The sequence below is a fragment of the Pristiophorus japonicus genome, chromosome 12 (genome assembly GCF_044704955.1).
Source record: "Pristiophorus japonicus isolate sPriJap1 chromosome 12, sPriJap1.hap1, whole genome shotgun sequence".
In the NCBI taxonomy this organism is placed as follows: domain Eukaryota; kingdom Metazoa; phylum Chordata; class Chondrichthyes; family Pristiophoridae; genus Pristiophorus; species Pristiophorus japonicus.
In genome coordinates this window covers 126,193,234-126,209,790 of record NC_091988.1, presented here as the reverse complement: position 1 = coordinate 126,209,790, position 16,557 = coordinate 126,193,234, and the positions used below count along the sequence as shown (strand labels likewise).

Genomic DNA, 16,557 nt, shown 5'->3' with positions numbered 1-16,557 from the left:
ATTTCCCGACTAATAAGGATTTCCCTCAGTTCCTCCTCCTTACTAGACCCTCTGATCCCTTTTATATCCAGAAGGTTATTTGTGTCCTCCTTAGTGAATACCGAACCAAAGTACTTGTTCAATTGGTCTGCCATTTCTTTGTTCCCCGTTATGACTTCCCCTGATTCTGACTGCAGGGGACCTACGTTTGTCTTTACTAACCTTTTTCTCTTTACATATCTATAGAAACTTTTGCAATCTGTCTTAATGTTCCCTGCAAGCTTCTTCTCGTACTCCATTTTCCCTACCCTAATCAAACCCTTTGTCCTCCTTTGCTGAGTTCTAAATTTCTCCCAGTCCCCGGGTTTGCTGCTATTTCTGGCCAATTTTTTATGCCACTTCCTTGGCTTTAATACTATCCCTGATTTTCCTTGATAGCCACGGTTGAGCCACCTTCCCTTTTTTATTTTTACGCCAGACAGGAATGTACAATTGTTGCAGTTCATCCATGCGGTCTCTAAATGTCTGCCATTGCCCATCCACAGTCAACCCCTTAAGTATCATTCGCCAATCTATCCGAGCCAATTCACGCCTCATACCTTCAAAGTTAGCCTTCTTTAAGTTCTGGACCATGGTCTCTCAATTAACTGTTTCATTCTCCATCCTAATGCAGAATTCCACCATATTATGGTCACTCTTCCCCAAGGGGCCTCGCACAACGAGATTGCTAATTAATCCTCTCTCATTACACAACACCCAGTCGAAGATGGCCTCCCCCCTAGTTGGTTCCTCGACATATTGGTCTAGAAAACCATCCCTTATGTACTCCAGGAAATCCTCCTCCACCGTATTGCTTCCAGTTTGGTTCCCCCAATCTATGTGCATATTAAAGTCACCCATGATAACTGCTGCACCTTTATTGCATGCACCCCTAATTTCCTGTTTGATGCCCTCCCCAACATCACTACTACTGTTTGGAGGTTTGTGCACAACTCCCACTAACGTTTTTTGCCCTTTGGTGTTCTGCAGCTCTACCCATATAGATTCCACATCATCCAAGCTAATGTCCTTCCTCTCCTCTTTAACCAGCAATGCTACCCCACCTCATTTTCCTTTTATTCTATCCTTCCTGAATGTTGAATACCCCTGGATGTTGAGTTCCCAGCCCTGATCATCCTGGAGCCACGTCTCTGTAATCCCAATCACATCATATTTGTTAACATCTATTTGCACAGTTAATTCATCCACCTTATTACGGATACTCCTTGCATTAAGACACAAAGCCTTCAGGCTTGTTTTTTTAACACTCTTTGTCCTTTTAGAATTTTGCTGTACAGTGGCCCTTTTTGTTCTTTGCCTTGTGTTTCTCTGCCCTCCACTTTTCCTCATCTCCTTTCTGTCTTTTGCTTTTGTCTCCTTTTTGTTTCCCTCTATCTCCCTGCATTGGTTCCCATCCCCCTGCCATATTAGTTTAACTCCTCCCCAACAGCACCAGCAAACACTCCCCCTAGGACATTGGTTCCGGTCCTGCCCAGATGCAGACCGTCCGGTTTGTACTGGTCCCACCTCCCCCAGAACTGGTTCCAATGCCCCAGGAATTTGAATCCCTCCCTGCTGCACCACTGCTGAAGCCACGTATTCATCTGCGCTATCCTGCGATTCCTACTCTGACTAGCACATGGCACTGTTGGCAATCCCGAGATTGCTACTTTTGAGGTCCTACTTTTTAATTTAGCTCCTAGCTCCTTAAATTCGTTTCGTAGGACCTCATCCCTTTTTTTACCTATGTCGTTGGTACCAATGTGCACCACAACAACTGGCTGTTCTCCCTCCCTTTTTAGAATGTCCTGCACCCGCTCTGAGACATCCTTGACCCTTGCACCAGGGAGGCAACATACCATCCTGGAGTCTCGGTTGCGGCCGCAGAAACGCCTGTCTATTCCCCTCACAATTGAATCCCCTATCACTGTCACTCTACCACTCTTTTTCCTGCCCTCCTGTGCAACAGAGCCAGCCATGGTGCCATGAACTTGGCTGCTGCTGCCCTCCCCTGATGAGTCATCCCCCTGAACAGTACTCAACAAAGTGCTACTCCAGTGGCTCAGCATGACTGGTGGAAGGCTGCTGACTTTCAGTGCAGGACACTGCAAATGGCCTTGGAAGATGACCTCGAGCAGCTCTGGGCCTAAAAGGGCCGAATTCGGACTGCACCATCTCGGCATAGGTAGCAGCAGCCTGGGATAGCTGACAGGCAAAAGCAAGGGCACCGGTGGAGTGGCAGTGGTAGGAGATGAATGTTGTCATCCTGAGAGAAGACAGCAGTCTGAGCTTCCATGTCAGCAAGCTGACATTACATAAAAGACTAAGCTTCCAGTGCAGCACCCAGACGATGGGTGGCTTCTCCTTGTGTTGCAATGGAAGCTGAGACATCGGCCATCATGATTTAATCCGCAAGTGCGCTAACGGAGTTAGCCACCACTTCCATGCTGGAAAGGATGGCTCCAAGCTCTGCGCAAAGCCTTTTATAAGATTGGTGCCAGACTCCTTCATGTTCCTTGACATTGCACATAGACAATCTGGCAGGCCTGTCAATGCACCAAGTATTTTATTGTGCATACCCATCAGCCTTCGTCTGTAGCCTCATTTGAGTCCTATGCAGCAGAGCCCGTGTGCCACCTCACGCTTGGGGAGCCTGCGCTGCCCTTGACACATGCTCTGGGTACAGGACGCTCATGGCCAGTGTCTCACCACATGCAGATGCCGCGTCTTACCTATCATCTAAAGTATGCACAGTGCCAGTATCTGAGCTGGTGGCTGGGAGTGTGAAATCAAGTGACGACGCTGTGCCTGCAGCATCACTGCTTTTTTGCTCCTCCACCACTGCCTGACCAGTTGCAGATCTTCGCTATCTGAAAGGAGAAAGGCACAAGGGTAAGGTTGCGATGAAGGGAGGGGAATGGAAAGCACGAGGTGCATATTTACACCATCAGCAGCTTGTAAATCAGAAAGGATTGTGGGATGAGGGGGCAAGGGGATGTGACAAGGAGGATTACATGAGGGTACTGTCATATTCGACTGTTTCAGCCCTGCGGCTGTCTGCTCCAATCATCTCCAGCACCGTCTCCTCCATTGGGGTTAGGTCATGCAGACGTGGCCGTCTCCCTGCAGGTATCCCCTGCTGCCTCCTTGCACTGCAGGACAGAGGGATGTGTCATTGAGTGTGGTATGTGTTTGGGTAATGTGCCTGTCATGGTGAATAGCTGTCAGTGTTTACAAGCTGTGAGATGTGAGTGAGAGGCTTGCACTCGTGCTGAAGTGAGGGTGAAGCTATGAATGTGAGGTCTGAGACATGATTGAGTGATTGTTGGTAGGTGAGTGAAACGAGGGTGGGGGGGCCGTTGGTGAATTGAGCAGTGTGTGAGGTTAGTGGTTCAGCTGTAAGGTAATGTCATTTGAAGATGAATTCACTGACTTTGACCACTCATGTGAGGTCATTGAACTTCTTGTGGCACTGCATCCATGTCCTCGGGGCTACACTGCTGACATTGACCACGACAGGTGCCCTGTGCATAGAGGACCTCTGTCATACTGTCCAACTCCTGCACCAAGGTCTCCAGTGATCTCTCCCCTGCAGTACTATTTGTATGCCTTCTTCCAGCTCGGAATGTTTTCCCCAGCCACATCCAGCACCTGCTGCAGCCAGATTGAAGCTCCATTTAAGAGGTGCAGGCTACCTTTAAGTAGTGCAGGTTAGCTTTAAGTTTTGCTAGCCTCGCACGAACTTGGGTCCTCTACTGAAGTGTGCAGCCACTCAGCAGCATGTTCAGCACTTGGCTGCACGCCTCTATGATTTAACTTAGCAGGCAGCATCAAGTTTATGTGCCGCCTGCATCAGACTCAACGGGCACGGGCGAATCGAGCATTGCGATACCTGCGCCCATTTTCGGGAGCTATCAAATTTAGCCCTCTTAGTTTCTGGATAACGGGTTGGCCATCTAGGACTGAGATAAGAAGCAACTTCTTCATTCTTAGGGTTGTGAATCTTTGAAATGATACCCTAGAGGCTGTGGATATTCAGTTGTTGAGTATATTTAAAACTGATATTGATAGATTTTTGGACACTAAAGTAATCAAGTGATATGGGGATTGGGCGGGAACGAGGAGTTGAGCTAGAAGATCAGCCATGATCTTATGGAACAGCAGAGCGGGCAAGAGGAGCCATATGCCCTACTCCTGCTCCTATTGCTTATGTTCTTCCAACTTCCTCCGCTTTTTATTCCAGTCCCCGAGAGAAAGGCCAACATTCCATTAGCCTTTTTGATTACTTTTTGTACCTGTCGACTACTACCTTTAAATGATTTATGTCCATGGACAGCCACATCTCTTTGCTCTGTACAGTTTTTAGTTTCACACAATTTAGAATTACTCCGATTAATCTTGCATTGGATGACCTCACACTTCTCACACTGAAACTCAATTTTCCATAGTTTTGACTATATCCCTTTGCAATATTCTGCTCCCATCTGCACAACTTACTGTATCTCCTAACTTAGTGTCATCTGCAAACTTCGATAAACTACTCGATTCTTTCATCCAAGTCATATGGTGAAAATATGAGACCCTAGTACAGATCCCTGAGGAACACCAACAGTCACATCCTGCCAATCAGAGTATGCCTCTTTTATAAGTCTCATTTTAAGCTGAATTCCTGTATTGTCATGTATGTACTTTTGAGATCACTAGCCACTCGACGGCGTCACTGTTAGAGGCCATTGGGGTGCACGCATGTGGGTGCAGCCCAAGTATAAAAGGCCAGCCATTTTGTAAATTAGTCACTTTGGGCCTTAATAAAGCAAAACCAAGGTCATACCTCTTGCAGTCAAAACAGTACTCAGTCTAACAGTTATTGCACACACAACATTTGGCGACAAGGCAACAAGAACCTTTGCATGCAAAAATGAGCACAATTGGATTGTTGGAGCAATTTGTGGAAGGAGAAGATTGGGCAGACTTTGTGAGCCGTTTGAGCCAGTTCTTCGTGGCCAACAAAATGGAGGAGGTCGGCGACGCAGATTGGCGCGGGCGGTGTTCTTCATGGTTTATGGTCCAAAAATTTATGGTCTAATAAAGAATCTACTCCTGCCTGTGAGTCCATCAGAGAAGACGTATGAAGAATTGTGTACACTGGTACAGGACCACCTTAAGCCAGACGAAGGCATCATCCTCTCAAGATACAGATTTTACATGCACATTCGCTCAGAGGGACAGAATGCAGCAGATTTCGTTGCCAACTTGAGACGTCTAGCGGGACCGTGTAAGTTTGGGGTTGTGTTGGCAGACATGCTGCGGGGCTTCTTTATATTTGGCATCAACCATGAGGTGATCCTGCGTAAACTACTGGCGGTGGAAACGTTGGACTTGAACAAGGCCATCACAATCGCTCAGTCATGCATGATAACGGATACAAGTCTAAAGCAGATATCAGTGAAAAATCGAAACTCGGCAAGTACTGTAAATATGATTGATTCGGCGTTCAGCAGAGCGGCACATGGCAGGGCCTACCCGACTGCGTACGCGAAACCTGTGGCCGTCCAAAGTCCACCAGCGGGAATGCATCCGATTTCTCCGTGTTGGTGCTGTGGGAGAAAATCAAGCAATATAGTTGCAAAGGCTGTCTGAGAGTGGGACATCTCCAGCGCAAGTGTCCACAGATGAGCAAGCGTGCTGCAACACGCCACATGGAGGATGATGGTCAGGCTAGCTTGGATCCGGATACGCAATCCGAGATACCAGAGGAGGAAATGTATGGACTGTACTCGGTCCTAACTAAGAGAAAACCGATAATGATCACCGTGAAATTTAATGGGGTGCCGGTATCGATGGAACTGGACACGGGGGCGAGTCAATCGATAATGAAGCCCAGGTTGAGTCTAGTCAATGCCAAGTTGCGTACGTACACCAAAGAACTCATAACGGTGATTGGTATTGCCACAATTAAAGTGTCGTATGATGGTGCGGTTCATGAGTTACCGCTATGGAGTGTCCCAGGCAATGGCCTAACGCTGTTCGGCAGGAACTGGCTTGAAAAAAATCAGATGCGATTGGAACGACATCAAGTCGTTGTCATCACAGAAAGATACATGTGCCCAAGTACTGAGCAAGTTCCCCTCGCTGTTCGAACCAGGCATCGGCAACTTCACGGGAGCCAAGGTGCAGATCCACATGGACTCGGATGCAAGATCCGTCCATCATAAGGCTCAGGCAGTTCCATATATGATGAGGGAGAAGGTCGAACTTGAACTGGACAGACTCCAGCGTGAAGGGATCATATCTACTGGTTGAATTTAATGAATGGGCCAGCTCCATTGTTCCTGTGCTGAAAAGTGATGGCACAGTCAGAATCTGTGGAAACTACAAGGCTACGATCAACAGGGTTTCGAAACAGGATCAGTATCCGTTACCGAAGGCTGATGACTTGTTTGCAACGCTAGCCGGGGGGTAAGTCGTTCACCAAACTGGACTTGACGTTGGCCTACATGACACAGGAGCTGGTCGAGACGTCGAAGAAACCTACATGCATTAACAGGCATTAAGGACTGTTTATTTATCACAGCTGCCCCTTTGGAATTCGCTCGGCTGCAGCAATATTTCAGAGGAACATGGAAAGTCTACTGAAGTCCATTCCAGAACCATCGCGTTCCAAGATGACATCCTGATCGCAGGTCGTGACTCCGAGGAATATCTGAACAACCTGGAAGAGGTTCTACATCATCTGGACAAAGTGGGACTCAGACTGAAACGCTCGAAGTGCGTCTTCATGGCACCAGAGGTTGAATTCCTGGGGAGGAAAATTGCTGCTTATGACATCAGGCTCACAGACGCGAAAAGAAAGCCCATCAAGAATGCACCCAAGCCACAGAATGTGACAGAGCTGCGTTCATTCCTGGGCCTACTCAACTACTTCGGTAACTTCCTACCTAAATTGAGCACCTTATTAGAACCACTGCATCTGCTGCTAAGAAAAGGTGACAACTGTGTGTGGGGCGCGTCTCAAGACAGAGCTTTTGAGAAAGCCACTAATCTGTTTTGCTCTAACAAGCTGCTGGTACATTATGGCCCATGTAAACGTTTAGTATTGGCCTGTGATGCTTCGTCATATGGAATTGGTTGCGTACTCCAACAAGCTAATGAGTCGGGTAAACTTCAACCAGTCGCATATGCTTCAAAAAGTTTGTCTAAAGTAGAAAGAGCCGAAAGCATGGTAGAGAAAGAAGCACTAGCCTGTATGTATGGGGTTAACAAGATGCATCAGTGCCTGTTTGGTCTTCGGTTTGAACTGGAGAAGATCTAAAGCTGCTCATTTTATTGTTCTCTGAAAACAAAGATATCAATACCAATGATTCATCCCGCAACCAGCGGTGGTCACTAACATTATCCGCTTATGATTATGTCCATAGGTTTATATGTAATCTTTAGGGCTGCTGACCAAGGGTCGTGTGGCTCTTTATCAGCCGGCCTGGACATGATGGGCCAGAGTGGCCTCCTTCTGCGCTGTAAATTTCTATGTTTCTATCTCTGTGACCACCTCTTTTCGGAAGCACAGCCTTCTAACACACTGTACCTCAGAGAGCTGGAGGTATGAGCGATGTTCCCTGTAAACTCGTGGGGGGTAAGGCTTCCTTTCCATACATCTGCGACCTCATCGATTACATTGAAAATGATCATCTAGCTTGAAGCCATATAAATATAGCAGCCAGGATTAATGGCTGACATAGCATGGCCCCCATCTTTTACAATGTCCTTTAAAACAAACTATAAACTCACATAAACTTCACAATCAAAAGTATGCAGTAAGGCAGCGTTCTTCCCCCAACGCTTTGAATCACTCAGAACTCCGACTTTCTCCTCCATTTTCAAGATGGCACCCTGGGTCCGACTGTTTTTTGTTGGTGGGTTCCCGGGCGGACGCTAAATCGGGCGATATGCTCGAAAGTTCCACCCGGAGTGCTAGCGCAGCGATGCACGATGATTTAAGTCATCCAAACGGTCAACGCAGCGGGCAGGCGCTAAGTTTTAGCGCTGCAAAACCATTGCCGAAAATTCCACCCGGGTGCAAAATCTTGTGCGTCTCATTTCATGTCAAAAAAAGTTTTTGTGCCTCGCCCAGGCGCTAAATGGGGCACAAATCAGCCAAAAATCCAGCCCAAGGAGTCGACCAACAATGGAGAATAAATTCAGGAATCTTAAAATGCACTTACTGAGAAGCTGATCATGCTAATGAATTCTGAGATTTGTTTATATTTCGGTTGTAGCACAATGTTTCTCGACCCCATAATGAGCTCCATTGTTACAGGGCCCAGTAGAGGCGTGAATCTGGGGCCCAGAAGAGGCGAGGGCCCAAGGGCAGCACGGGCCAGCCCACACTGCAATATGCGTGCACGCTCGGCCTGTGCAGCAGAGCTGGTCGCCAGTTAGTCTTGGGTAATCCTTGCCACTGGACCAAGACCTAGCTCAGGCAAGCCCATATAGTGTCTGGTGTGCAACGGCCACCACATGTTAAAAAAATCCAAGCACAGGCATCTTCCACCCTTCACGATGTAGTTCAGGATCTGGAATATTAGGTCCTTCATTGAAACACCTCTGAACTCATCTCTTTTTGGCGTGGAAGTAAGTCATCCTTGCTTCGAGGGACTGCCTATGATGATGATGATGATGATGATGATGATGTCATTCGCCATAGACCCTGCTTTGAGCCGTCTGTCATTGCCCATACCGGAGGTGGAAACCGGCGGACCTATTGTTAGTTATGGATGCTTTTGAGAGTGAAGGAACCCCTGTCACGGCTCAACAAGTTAAGACCTGGACCAGCTAGGACCCGATTTTATCGGTGGTGAAGAGTTGCATCCTCAAAGGTGATTGGTCTGCCATACTCAAGAAAATGTGCAAGGATACCAAACCTTACATTCGTCGCAAAGGTGAACTGTCTATTCAATCGGATTGTATGTTGTGGGGCAATCGTGTTGCTATGCCCAAGAAAGGCAGAGAGAAATTTGTACGTGAGCTACATAGCACACATCCCGGCACTGTAATGATGAAAGCCATTGCCAGGTCTCATGTATGGTGGCCAGGAATTGACTCTGATCTGGAATCATGTGTGCATCAGTGCAACACTTGCATGCAGCTCAGCAAAGCACTAGCGGAATCACCGCTGAGTCTGTGGTCGTGGCCGTCCAAACCATGGTCCAGGATCCACATAGACTTTGCAGGTCCTTTCGTGGGGAAAATGTTTTTAAGTTGTGGTGGATGCATATTCGAACTGGATAGAGTGTATAATCATGTCATCCAGCAGATCCACAGCTACCATTGAGAATCTCAGTGTCATGTTCACGACACATGGTCTGCCTGACATCGTTGTTAGCGACAACGGATCGTGCTTCACCAGTCAGGAGTTTCAAGAGCTCATGAAACTCAATGGTATCAAACATGTAAGGTCAGCATCGTGCAAACCTGCATCCAATAGACAAGCAGAACATGCTGCCCAAATCATAAAGCAGAGTATGATGCGAGTAACCCAAGGGTCAATGCAGACCCGCCTGTCATGCATACTGCTTAGTTACCTGACAAGACCACATACGCTTATCGGGATCTTGCCTGCTGAACTAATGATGAAGAGAGGTCTTAAGACCAAGCTATCTCTTGTACACCCTGACTTGAATAATCACGTTGAATATCGAAGACAAAGTCAGCAAGGGTATCATGAGCGCGCAGCTGTGTCACGTGATATTTCTGTAAATGATCCTGTATATGTTCTGAATTATGCCCAGGGTCCCAAGTGGATCGCTGGTACTGTCATGGCCAAGGAGGGCAACAGAGTATGTATTGTCAAGCTCAAAAATGGGCAAACATGCAGGAAACATATGGATCAGACAAAACTGCAACACACAGATGAACCGGAACAGTCGGAGGAAGAGACAATCGACGACCAACCAACCTACCCCCAGTCATCAGAGGACTCAGCGGTCATCAGTGAATCTGGACTTTCAATCACTGACGTGGCCATTGCCACTCACACCAGGTCAGCCACCAGTCACAACAGACTCTGAAACTCACCCAAGGCTGGAGTTGAACTGAGACGGTCAACCCTGGAATGTAAAACACCGGACCATTTAAATTTGTAAAAGACTGTGTTAATTTCTCAGAGGGGGGTAGTGTCATGTATGTACTTTTGGGATCACTAGCCATTAGATGGCGTCACTGTTGGAGGTCATTGGGCTACAAGCAAGTGTGTGCAGCCCAAGTATAAAAGGCCAGCCATTTTGTATATTAGTCACTTTGGGTCTTAATAAAGTAGAGCCAAGGTCATACCTCTCTCAGTCTAACAATTATTACATACACAACATATACTGACACAAGGAACTCCAGATTTTTCAGCACCACTCGTAGGAATAAGTTGAGTCTCTACCCTAATCATCTCCTGTCGGAATTGTTGTATATGGAGAAAGAGTCAGAGTGAACACTGTGAGCTCAAAGTAAAGTGTGACCTTGGTCTTTTATTGCAAGTCTCCAGAGTGCCTCTCCAACCTGTGAAGCCTCTTTAAATACCTGTGCTCCCAAGGGATTATGGGATCCCTTGGGACTCCAGGGAATGAGCCCTCTGGTGGCTGTACAGAATAAATACAAGTCCACATATATAACATTCCCCCCCCAAAGTCAATAGTGTAACTATTTACAATGTGAGTCGATCTGGGGCCCTTCTTGCCTTGGTTGATCGTCTCGGTGTGAAAGCTGGTGTTGTTGAATCATTTGTTGGGCTCTCGCTGGGCTGCTGTGCAGCTGGCATTGCTGGGCTACCTGGTGTGTTGGGCACTGCAGGACTGCTGTGGATGATGGGTTCTGCTTCGTGGTCAACCGTGGTTGCCAATGGTGTTTATGTTGGGGGATCAAAAAAAGTAGGGTCCAAGGTGGATTGCTCAGGATAGTCCGGGAATCTGAGTTTGATTTGGTCCAAGTGTTTCCAATGAATGAGTCCATTTGAAAGTTTGACCCGAAACACCCTGGCTCCCCTCTATGGCCACGACAGTGCCGGGATGCCACTTGGGACCTTGTCCATAAGTTAATACAATTACAGGACCATTGATTTCAATCTTGCATGACACAGTTGCGCTATCATGGTATGCACTTTGTTGAAACCGCCTGCTCGCTACGTGTTCATGTAGATCAGGGTGAACTAACGAGAGCTCGTCTTAAGTGTTCTTTTCATGAGCAGTTCAGCAGGTGGGATCCCAGTGAGTGAGTGGAGTTTCGTGCGGTAGCTAAGCAGGACTCGGGATAGGTGAGCCCTCGGTTACCCTCTTCAAGCCTTACTTGATGGTTTGCACTACTCTCTCTGCCTGACCATTGGACGCTGGTCTAAATGGGGCAAATGTGACATGTTTGATCCCATTACGGGTCATGAATTCTTTGAACTCAGCACTGGTAAAACATGGCCCGTTGTCGCTCACCAGGACATCAGGTAAGCCGTGTGTGGCAAACATGGCCTGCCGGCTTTCAGTAGTGGCAGCGGACGTGCTAGCTGACATTATCTCACTTGGAGTACGCATCTACAACCACAAGAAACATTTTACCCAAGAACGGGCCTGTATAGTCGACGTGTACCCTACACCATGGTTTGGAGGGACAAGACCATAAACTTAGTGGCACCTCCCTGGGTACATTGCTTAACTGCGAGCATATATTACATCTGTGAATGCAGGACTCTAAGTCCACATCGATACCGGGTCACCACACGTGGGATATGGCTATCGCTTTCATCATTATGATGCCTGGGTGGGTACTGTGGAGGTCACTGATGAAGGTGTCTCTGCTCTTCTTGGGGACCACTACTCGATTGCCCCACAGAAGGCAGTCTGCCTGTATAGACATTTCATCTTTGCGCCGCTGGAACAGCTTTATCTCTTCCTACATTTCCACTGGGACACTGGACCAGCTCCCGTGAAGCACACAGCTTTTGACTCGAGATAATAAAGGGGTCTTGGCTTGTCCAGGTTTTGATCTGCCGGACCATGACGGGTGATTGCTCACTCTCAAATGCTTCCATAACCATGGCTAGATCTGCGGCCTGCGCCATTTCTACCCCCGTGGTGGGCAATGGCAGCTTACTGAGAGCATCGGCGCAGTTTTCTGTGCCTGGCCTGTGGCGGATGGCGTAGTTGTATGCGGACAACATGAGCACCCATCTCTGGATACGGGCCGATGCTTTGGTATTTATCCCTTTACTCTCGGAAAATAGTGATATTAGTGGCTTATGGTCAGTTTCCAATTCGAATTTTAGCCCAAACAGGTATTGATGCATTTTCTTTACCCCATAGACAGATGCTAACGCTGCTTTCTCAATCATGCTGTAGGCTCTCAGCCTTAGACAGACTCCTGGATGCATAAGCAACCGGTTTCAGTTTCCCAAAGTCATTAGCTTGTTGCAATACACACCCGGCGCCATATGACGACGCATCACATGTACTACCAAACGCTTACAGGGATCATACAACACAAGCAATTTGTTTGAGCATAATTATTTTCTCGCTTTTACAAAGGCTTTTTCTTGGCTTTTGCCCCAAACCCATTCACCTCTTTTCGTAGTAAGACATGTAGTGGTTCTAGCAGGGTGCTGAGACCCGGTAAGAAGTTACCAAAGTAGTTCAAGAGTCCCAGAAACGACCGCACCTCTGTCACATTCTGTGGCCTCGGTACATTCGCGATTGCCTCCGTCTTCGCGTTGGTGGGCCTGATGCCGTCCGCCGCAATCCTCCTCCCCAAGAACTCCACTTCAGGCGCCAGGAAAACGCACTTCGAGCGTTTTCACCTGAGCCCCACGCAGTTGAATCGACTAAGAACCTCCTCCAGGTTCTGCAGGTGCTCAACTGTGTTCCGACCTGTTACCAAGATGTTGTCCTAGAAGACCACGATGTGCGGGACCGACTTCAGTAAACTTTCCATGTTTCTCTGGAATATCGCCGCCGCTGATCGGATTCCAAAAGGGCATCTGTTATAAACAAAAAGGCCCTTGTGTGTGTTGATGCAGGTGAGAGCCTTCGATGATTCCTCCACTTCCTGCTTCATGTAGGCTGAAGTAGATCCAGCTTTGTGAACACCTTTCCTCCCGCCAGCGTTCAAAAACGTCGTCGGCCTTTGGTAGTGGGTATTGGTCCTGCAGGGAGAAACGATTGATAATTACTTTGTAATCGCTACAGATTCTGACGGTGCTGTCTCCCTTGAGGACTGGCCCACTCGCTGAATTCGATCGGTGAAATGATGCCCTCTCTTTGCAGCCAGCTAGCTCGATCTCTACCCTTTCTCTCATCATGTACGGTTTTGCTCTTGCCTTGTGATGGATGGGTCGCGCCCCCGGAATTAGGTGGATCTGCACTTTTGCTCCTTGGAAATTCCCAATGCCTGGTTCGAACAGCGAAGGAAATTTGTTTAAGACCTGGGCACACGAAGTGTCATCAGCGGGCGATAGCGCTCGGACGTCGTCCCAGTTCCAGCGTATCTTTCCTAGCCAGTTCCTGCTGAGCAGCGTGGGACCATCGCCCAGTACCACCCAGAGTGGTAGCTTGTGCACCACTCCATCGTAGGAGACCTTTACGGTAGCACTGCCGATTACAGGAATCAAGTTCTTTCGCGTAAGTTCTTAGTTTCGTGTGAACTGAGGTTAAGACTGGCCTTGAGGCCTTGTTGCACCACAACCTTTCGAAAGTCTTTTTGCCCATGATGGATTGGCTCGCGCCCGTGTCCAGCTCCATTGACACCGGGAGTCCATTTATTTCAACATTCAGCATTATCGGGGGCCAATGTGTGCATCCCATGTACCTCTGCCTCCTCTATCTGAGGCTCTGTTTCATCGTGATCCTCCGTGGATCTGTCCTCCTCTGCAACATGATGGTTTTCAGGTTTAACAGGCTTAGTAGCTCGCCTGCGCACTCATTGGAGGTGTTCCATTGTTTCACAGCCCTTGCAAACGTACTCTTTGAATCGGCATGAATGGAAATGATGATCATCCCTGCAGTGCCAACAAGGTGTTAATGGCCTTGCATTCATCACTCTTGATGGTGGACTCTGAGTCATCTGCAGGCGTGTAGCTGCAGGTATGTGTGACCTGCCCTGTACATTACGATTCGAAAACAACATCACTTTGTTCACAGTACTTGTAGAAGCACTTGTATGCTGAGAGATTTGCTTCGTATTGTCACTGGTGGCAATGAACGCCTGGGCTATCGCTATGGCCTTACTCAAGGTTGGGGTCTCTACAGTCAAAAGCTTGCGAAGTATGGTTTCGTGGCCAATGCCAAGTACGAAAAAGTCTCTAAGCATGTGCTCCAAATATCCTTCAAATTCGCAATGTCCTACAAGGCGTCTTAGCTCAGCGACGTAACTCGTCACTTTCTGGCCTTCAGACCTTTTGTAGGTGTAGAACCGGTACCTTGCCATCAAAACGCTTTCCTTCGGGTTCAAATGCTCTCGGACCAGTATGCACAAATCGTCGTACGATATCTCCGTGGATTTCGCTGGAGTGAGCAAATTCTTCATGAGGCCATACGTTGGTGCCCCACAGACGGTGAGGAGGATCGCCCTTCATTTGGCAGCGCTCTCTTCCCCATCTAGCTCATTGGGCACGAAGTATTGGTCGAGTCGCTCCACAAAAGTTTCCCAATCATCTCCCTCCGAAAATTTCTCCAGGCTGCCACTGTTCTCTGCATCTTTGGGTTCGCTATCTGTATCTCGTCGCCAGTTGTTGTGTATGGAGAAAGAGTCAGACTGAGCTCAAAGTAAAGTTTGACCTTGGTCTTTTATTGCAGGTCTCCAGAGTGCCTCTCCAACCTGTGATGCCTCTTTAAACACTTGTGCTCCCAAGGGATTATGGGATCCCTTGGGATTTCAGGGGATGAGCCCTCTGGTGGCTGTACAGAGTAAATACAAGTCCACACAGGAATGTTTCCCAATGTTTGTACACTGATGGAGCGACAATGTTTCTTTAGTTTATCTGGCTAAGTACTTTGTATTTTATTGCAATTGTCCTTTTTTCCATTCGCGTATCTTTATCTTTAATTGTTCTCTATATTTACACTGTTTATTTATGGGCACTTTTCCTCGATGTTCACCGACCTAAAATTACTTACTTAGCCCATTTCATCTCCTGGAACTAAACTCAGCACTTCCTCTTGGAATAACAAATTACCGATCTAGAAAGCAATGTTGGAGAACGACGCAGAAAATCTAATGAAGTGATCAAATTGTCAAGAAACTTTCACAATAATTAAAAAGAAAAGTGATTATTTAATAAAACTACTTCACTGCTTTGGTTTAGCTCTCCTGAAGGGCAATCTTCTGTCAGCAAACTTCAACAACAGAGACAAATCTATTGAACCCGAAATTCATGAGCCTTGAGGCATATATGGGAGAAGGCAAGCCAGAAATTCAGGTATGATCTAATTCCACTGGGTCTCTGCCACTCTTTGTTGCGCTATTAAATTCCAGAAAAAGCTTCTTCTGTCCGCCTCCTTCCCACCAGTGCCGATGTCACTAGCAGAGCGACATCATGTCAGAAATCACAGCTTTGCACTTCAGTTCCCCCCAGTACTAAGTATGGCTGGATGATGCGGGGGCAAGATCTTAGCAGAAATGGGGCCTCCAACTGTATCAAATCTGTTTCCTAATGAAAACCAATGGATTGCTATTGGGAAAGCAGCAATTTTCAGTAAATTATTTTTTATTCTCTCAGGCAACCCTTCCCGGTATGGCTGAGTGCCACTCTGAAATTCCAAATCCTGGGGCAGATGCTCCATTACACTGCAAATGGCATCCCCTATGTAAATGGCCCTGGCTCCAAGATTTGGGAATGAGCCTGGGTGCAGTCTGAGGGTGGCCAGATGTTCCATCCTGTTGCAGTTTAGGCAGTGATGTGGGGTCTGAATTTTGGATAGATTGAATTAAATAGACTTTGTAAAGTGGAAGGTACTACTGATTCATTGCTAACATTGATGAGCCACTTACACATTACCTCATCCTCTCTTGGGTGACCTTTGCATGGCAAATCAATATTGCGTCTCATGGAGCAGTTGTCCCCCTTTGGCTTATTCTGCTCTTTAGGTCCAGTACCATGGCCGATCTCATCCAATTTACAGTTAGTCACGTCTGATCTCCTAACGGAGCCGTCTGAAGGTATATTGTCTGTGTATTTTGTCTGACAGAGTCTTTCAGTTTTAGAAAACTTCTCCTTTGGACTTGAAGAAGATATTCTTCTATCGACAGTATGTGGTATTCTTTTGTTAGTATCATTAATATTTGTTCCACTTTTCTTGTGCCTTCCTGTTGGCATTACCTTCTCTAATGTGTCTGTCAGTTGTTGCTCTTGTGATTTATTTTTGGGGTTTTGAAATTTATTCTGATGATCCTGTCTTGGTGATTTTCCATCAAATATTGAGCAAAATGTTTGATGTTTAATAATTCTATCATCTGTTTTGAAAGAAGAGAAAATAATTTCAAGTAAAGCAACTTTGATCATGAAACTATCAAAGATTATTT

The 16,557-nt window shown here is 47.1% G+C and overlaps 1 protein-coding gene across 1 annotated transcript in view; it reads right to left on the bottom strand.

Moving 5' to 3' along the window:
* sycp2 (synaptonemal complex protein 2) overlaps positions 1-16,557 on the bottom strand; it is a 1,164,109-nt gene that overhangs the window by 426,879 nt on the left and 720,673 nt on the right. The window contains exon 23 of the mRNA XM_070894856.1: positions 16,034-16,488. Within this exon, the coding sequence (XP_070750957.1) occupies positions 16,034-16,488 (455 nt within the window). The remainder of the gene's footprint in view (positions 1-16,033; positions 16,489-16,557) is intronic.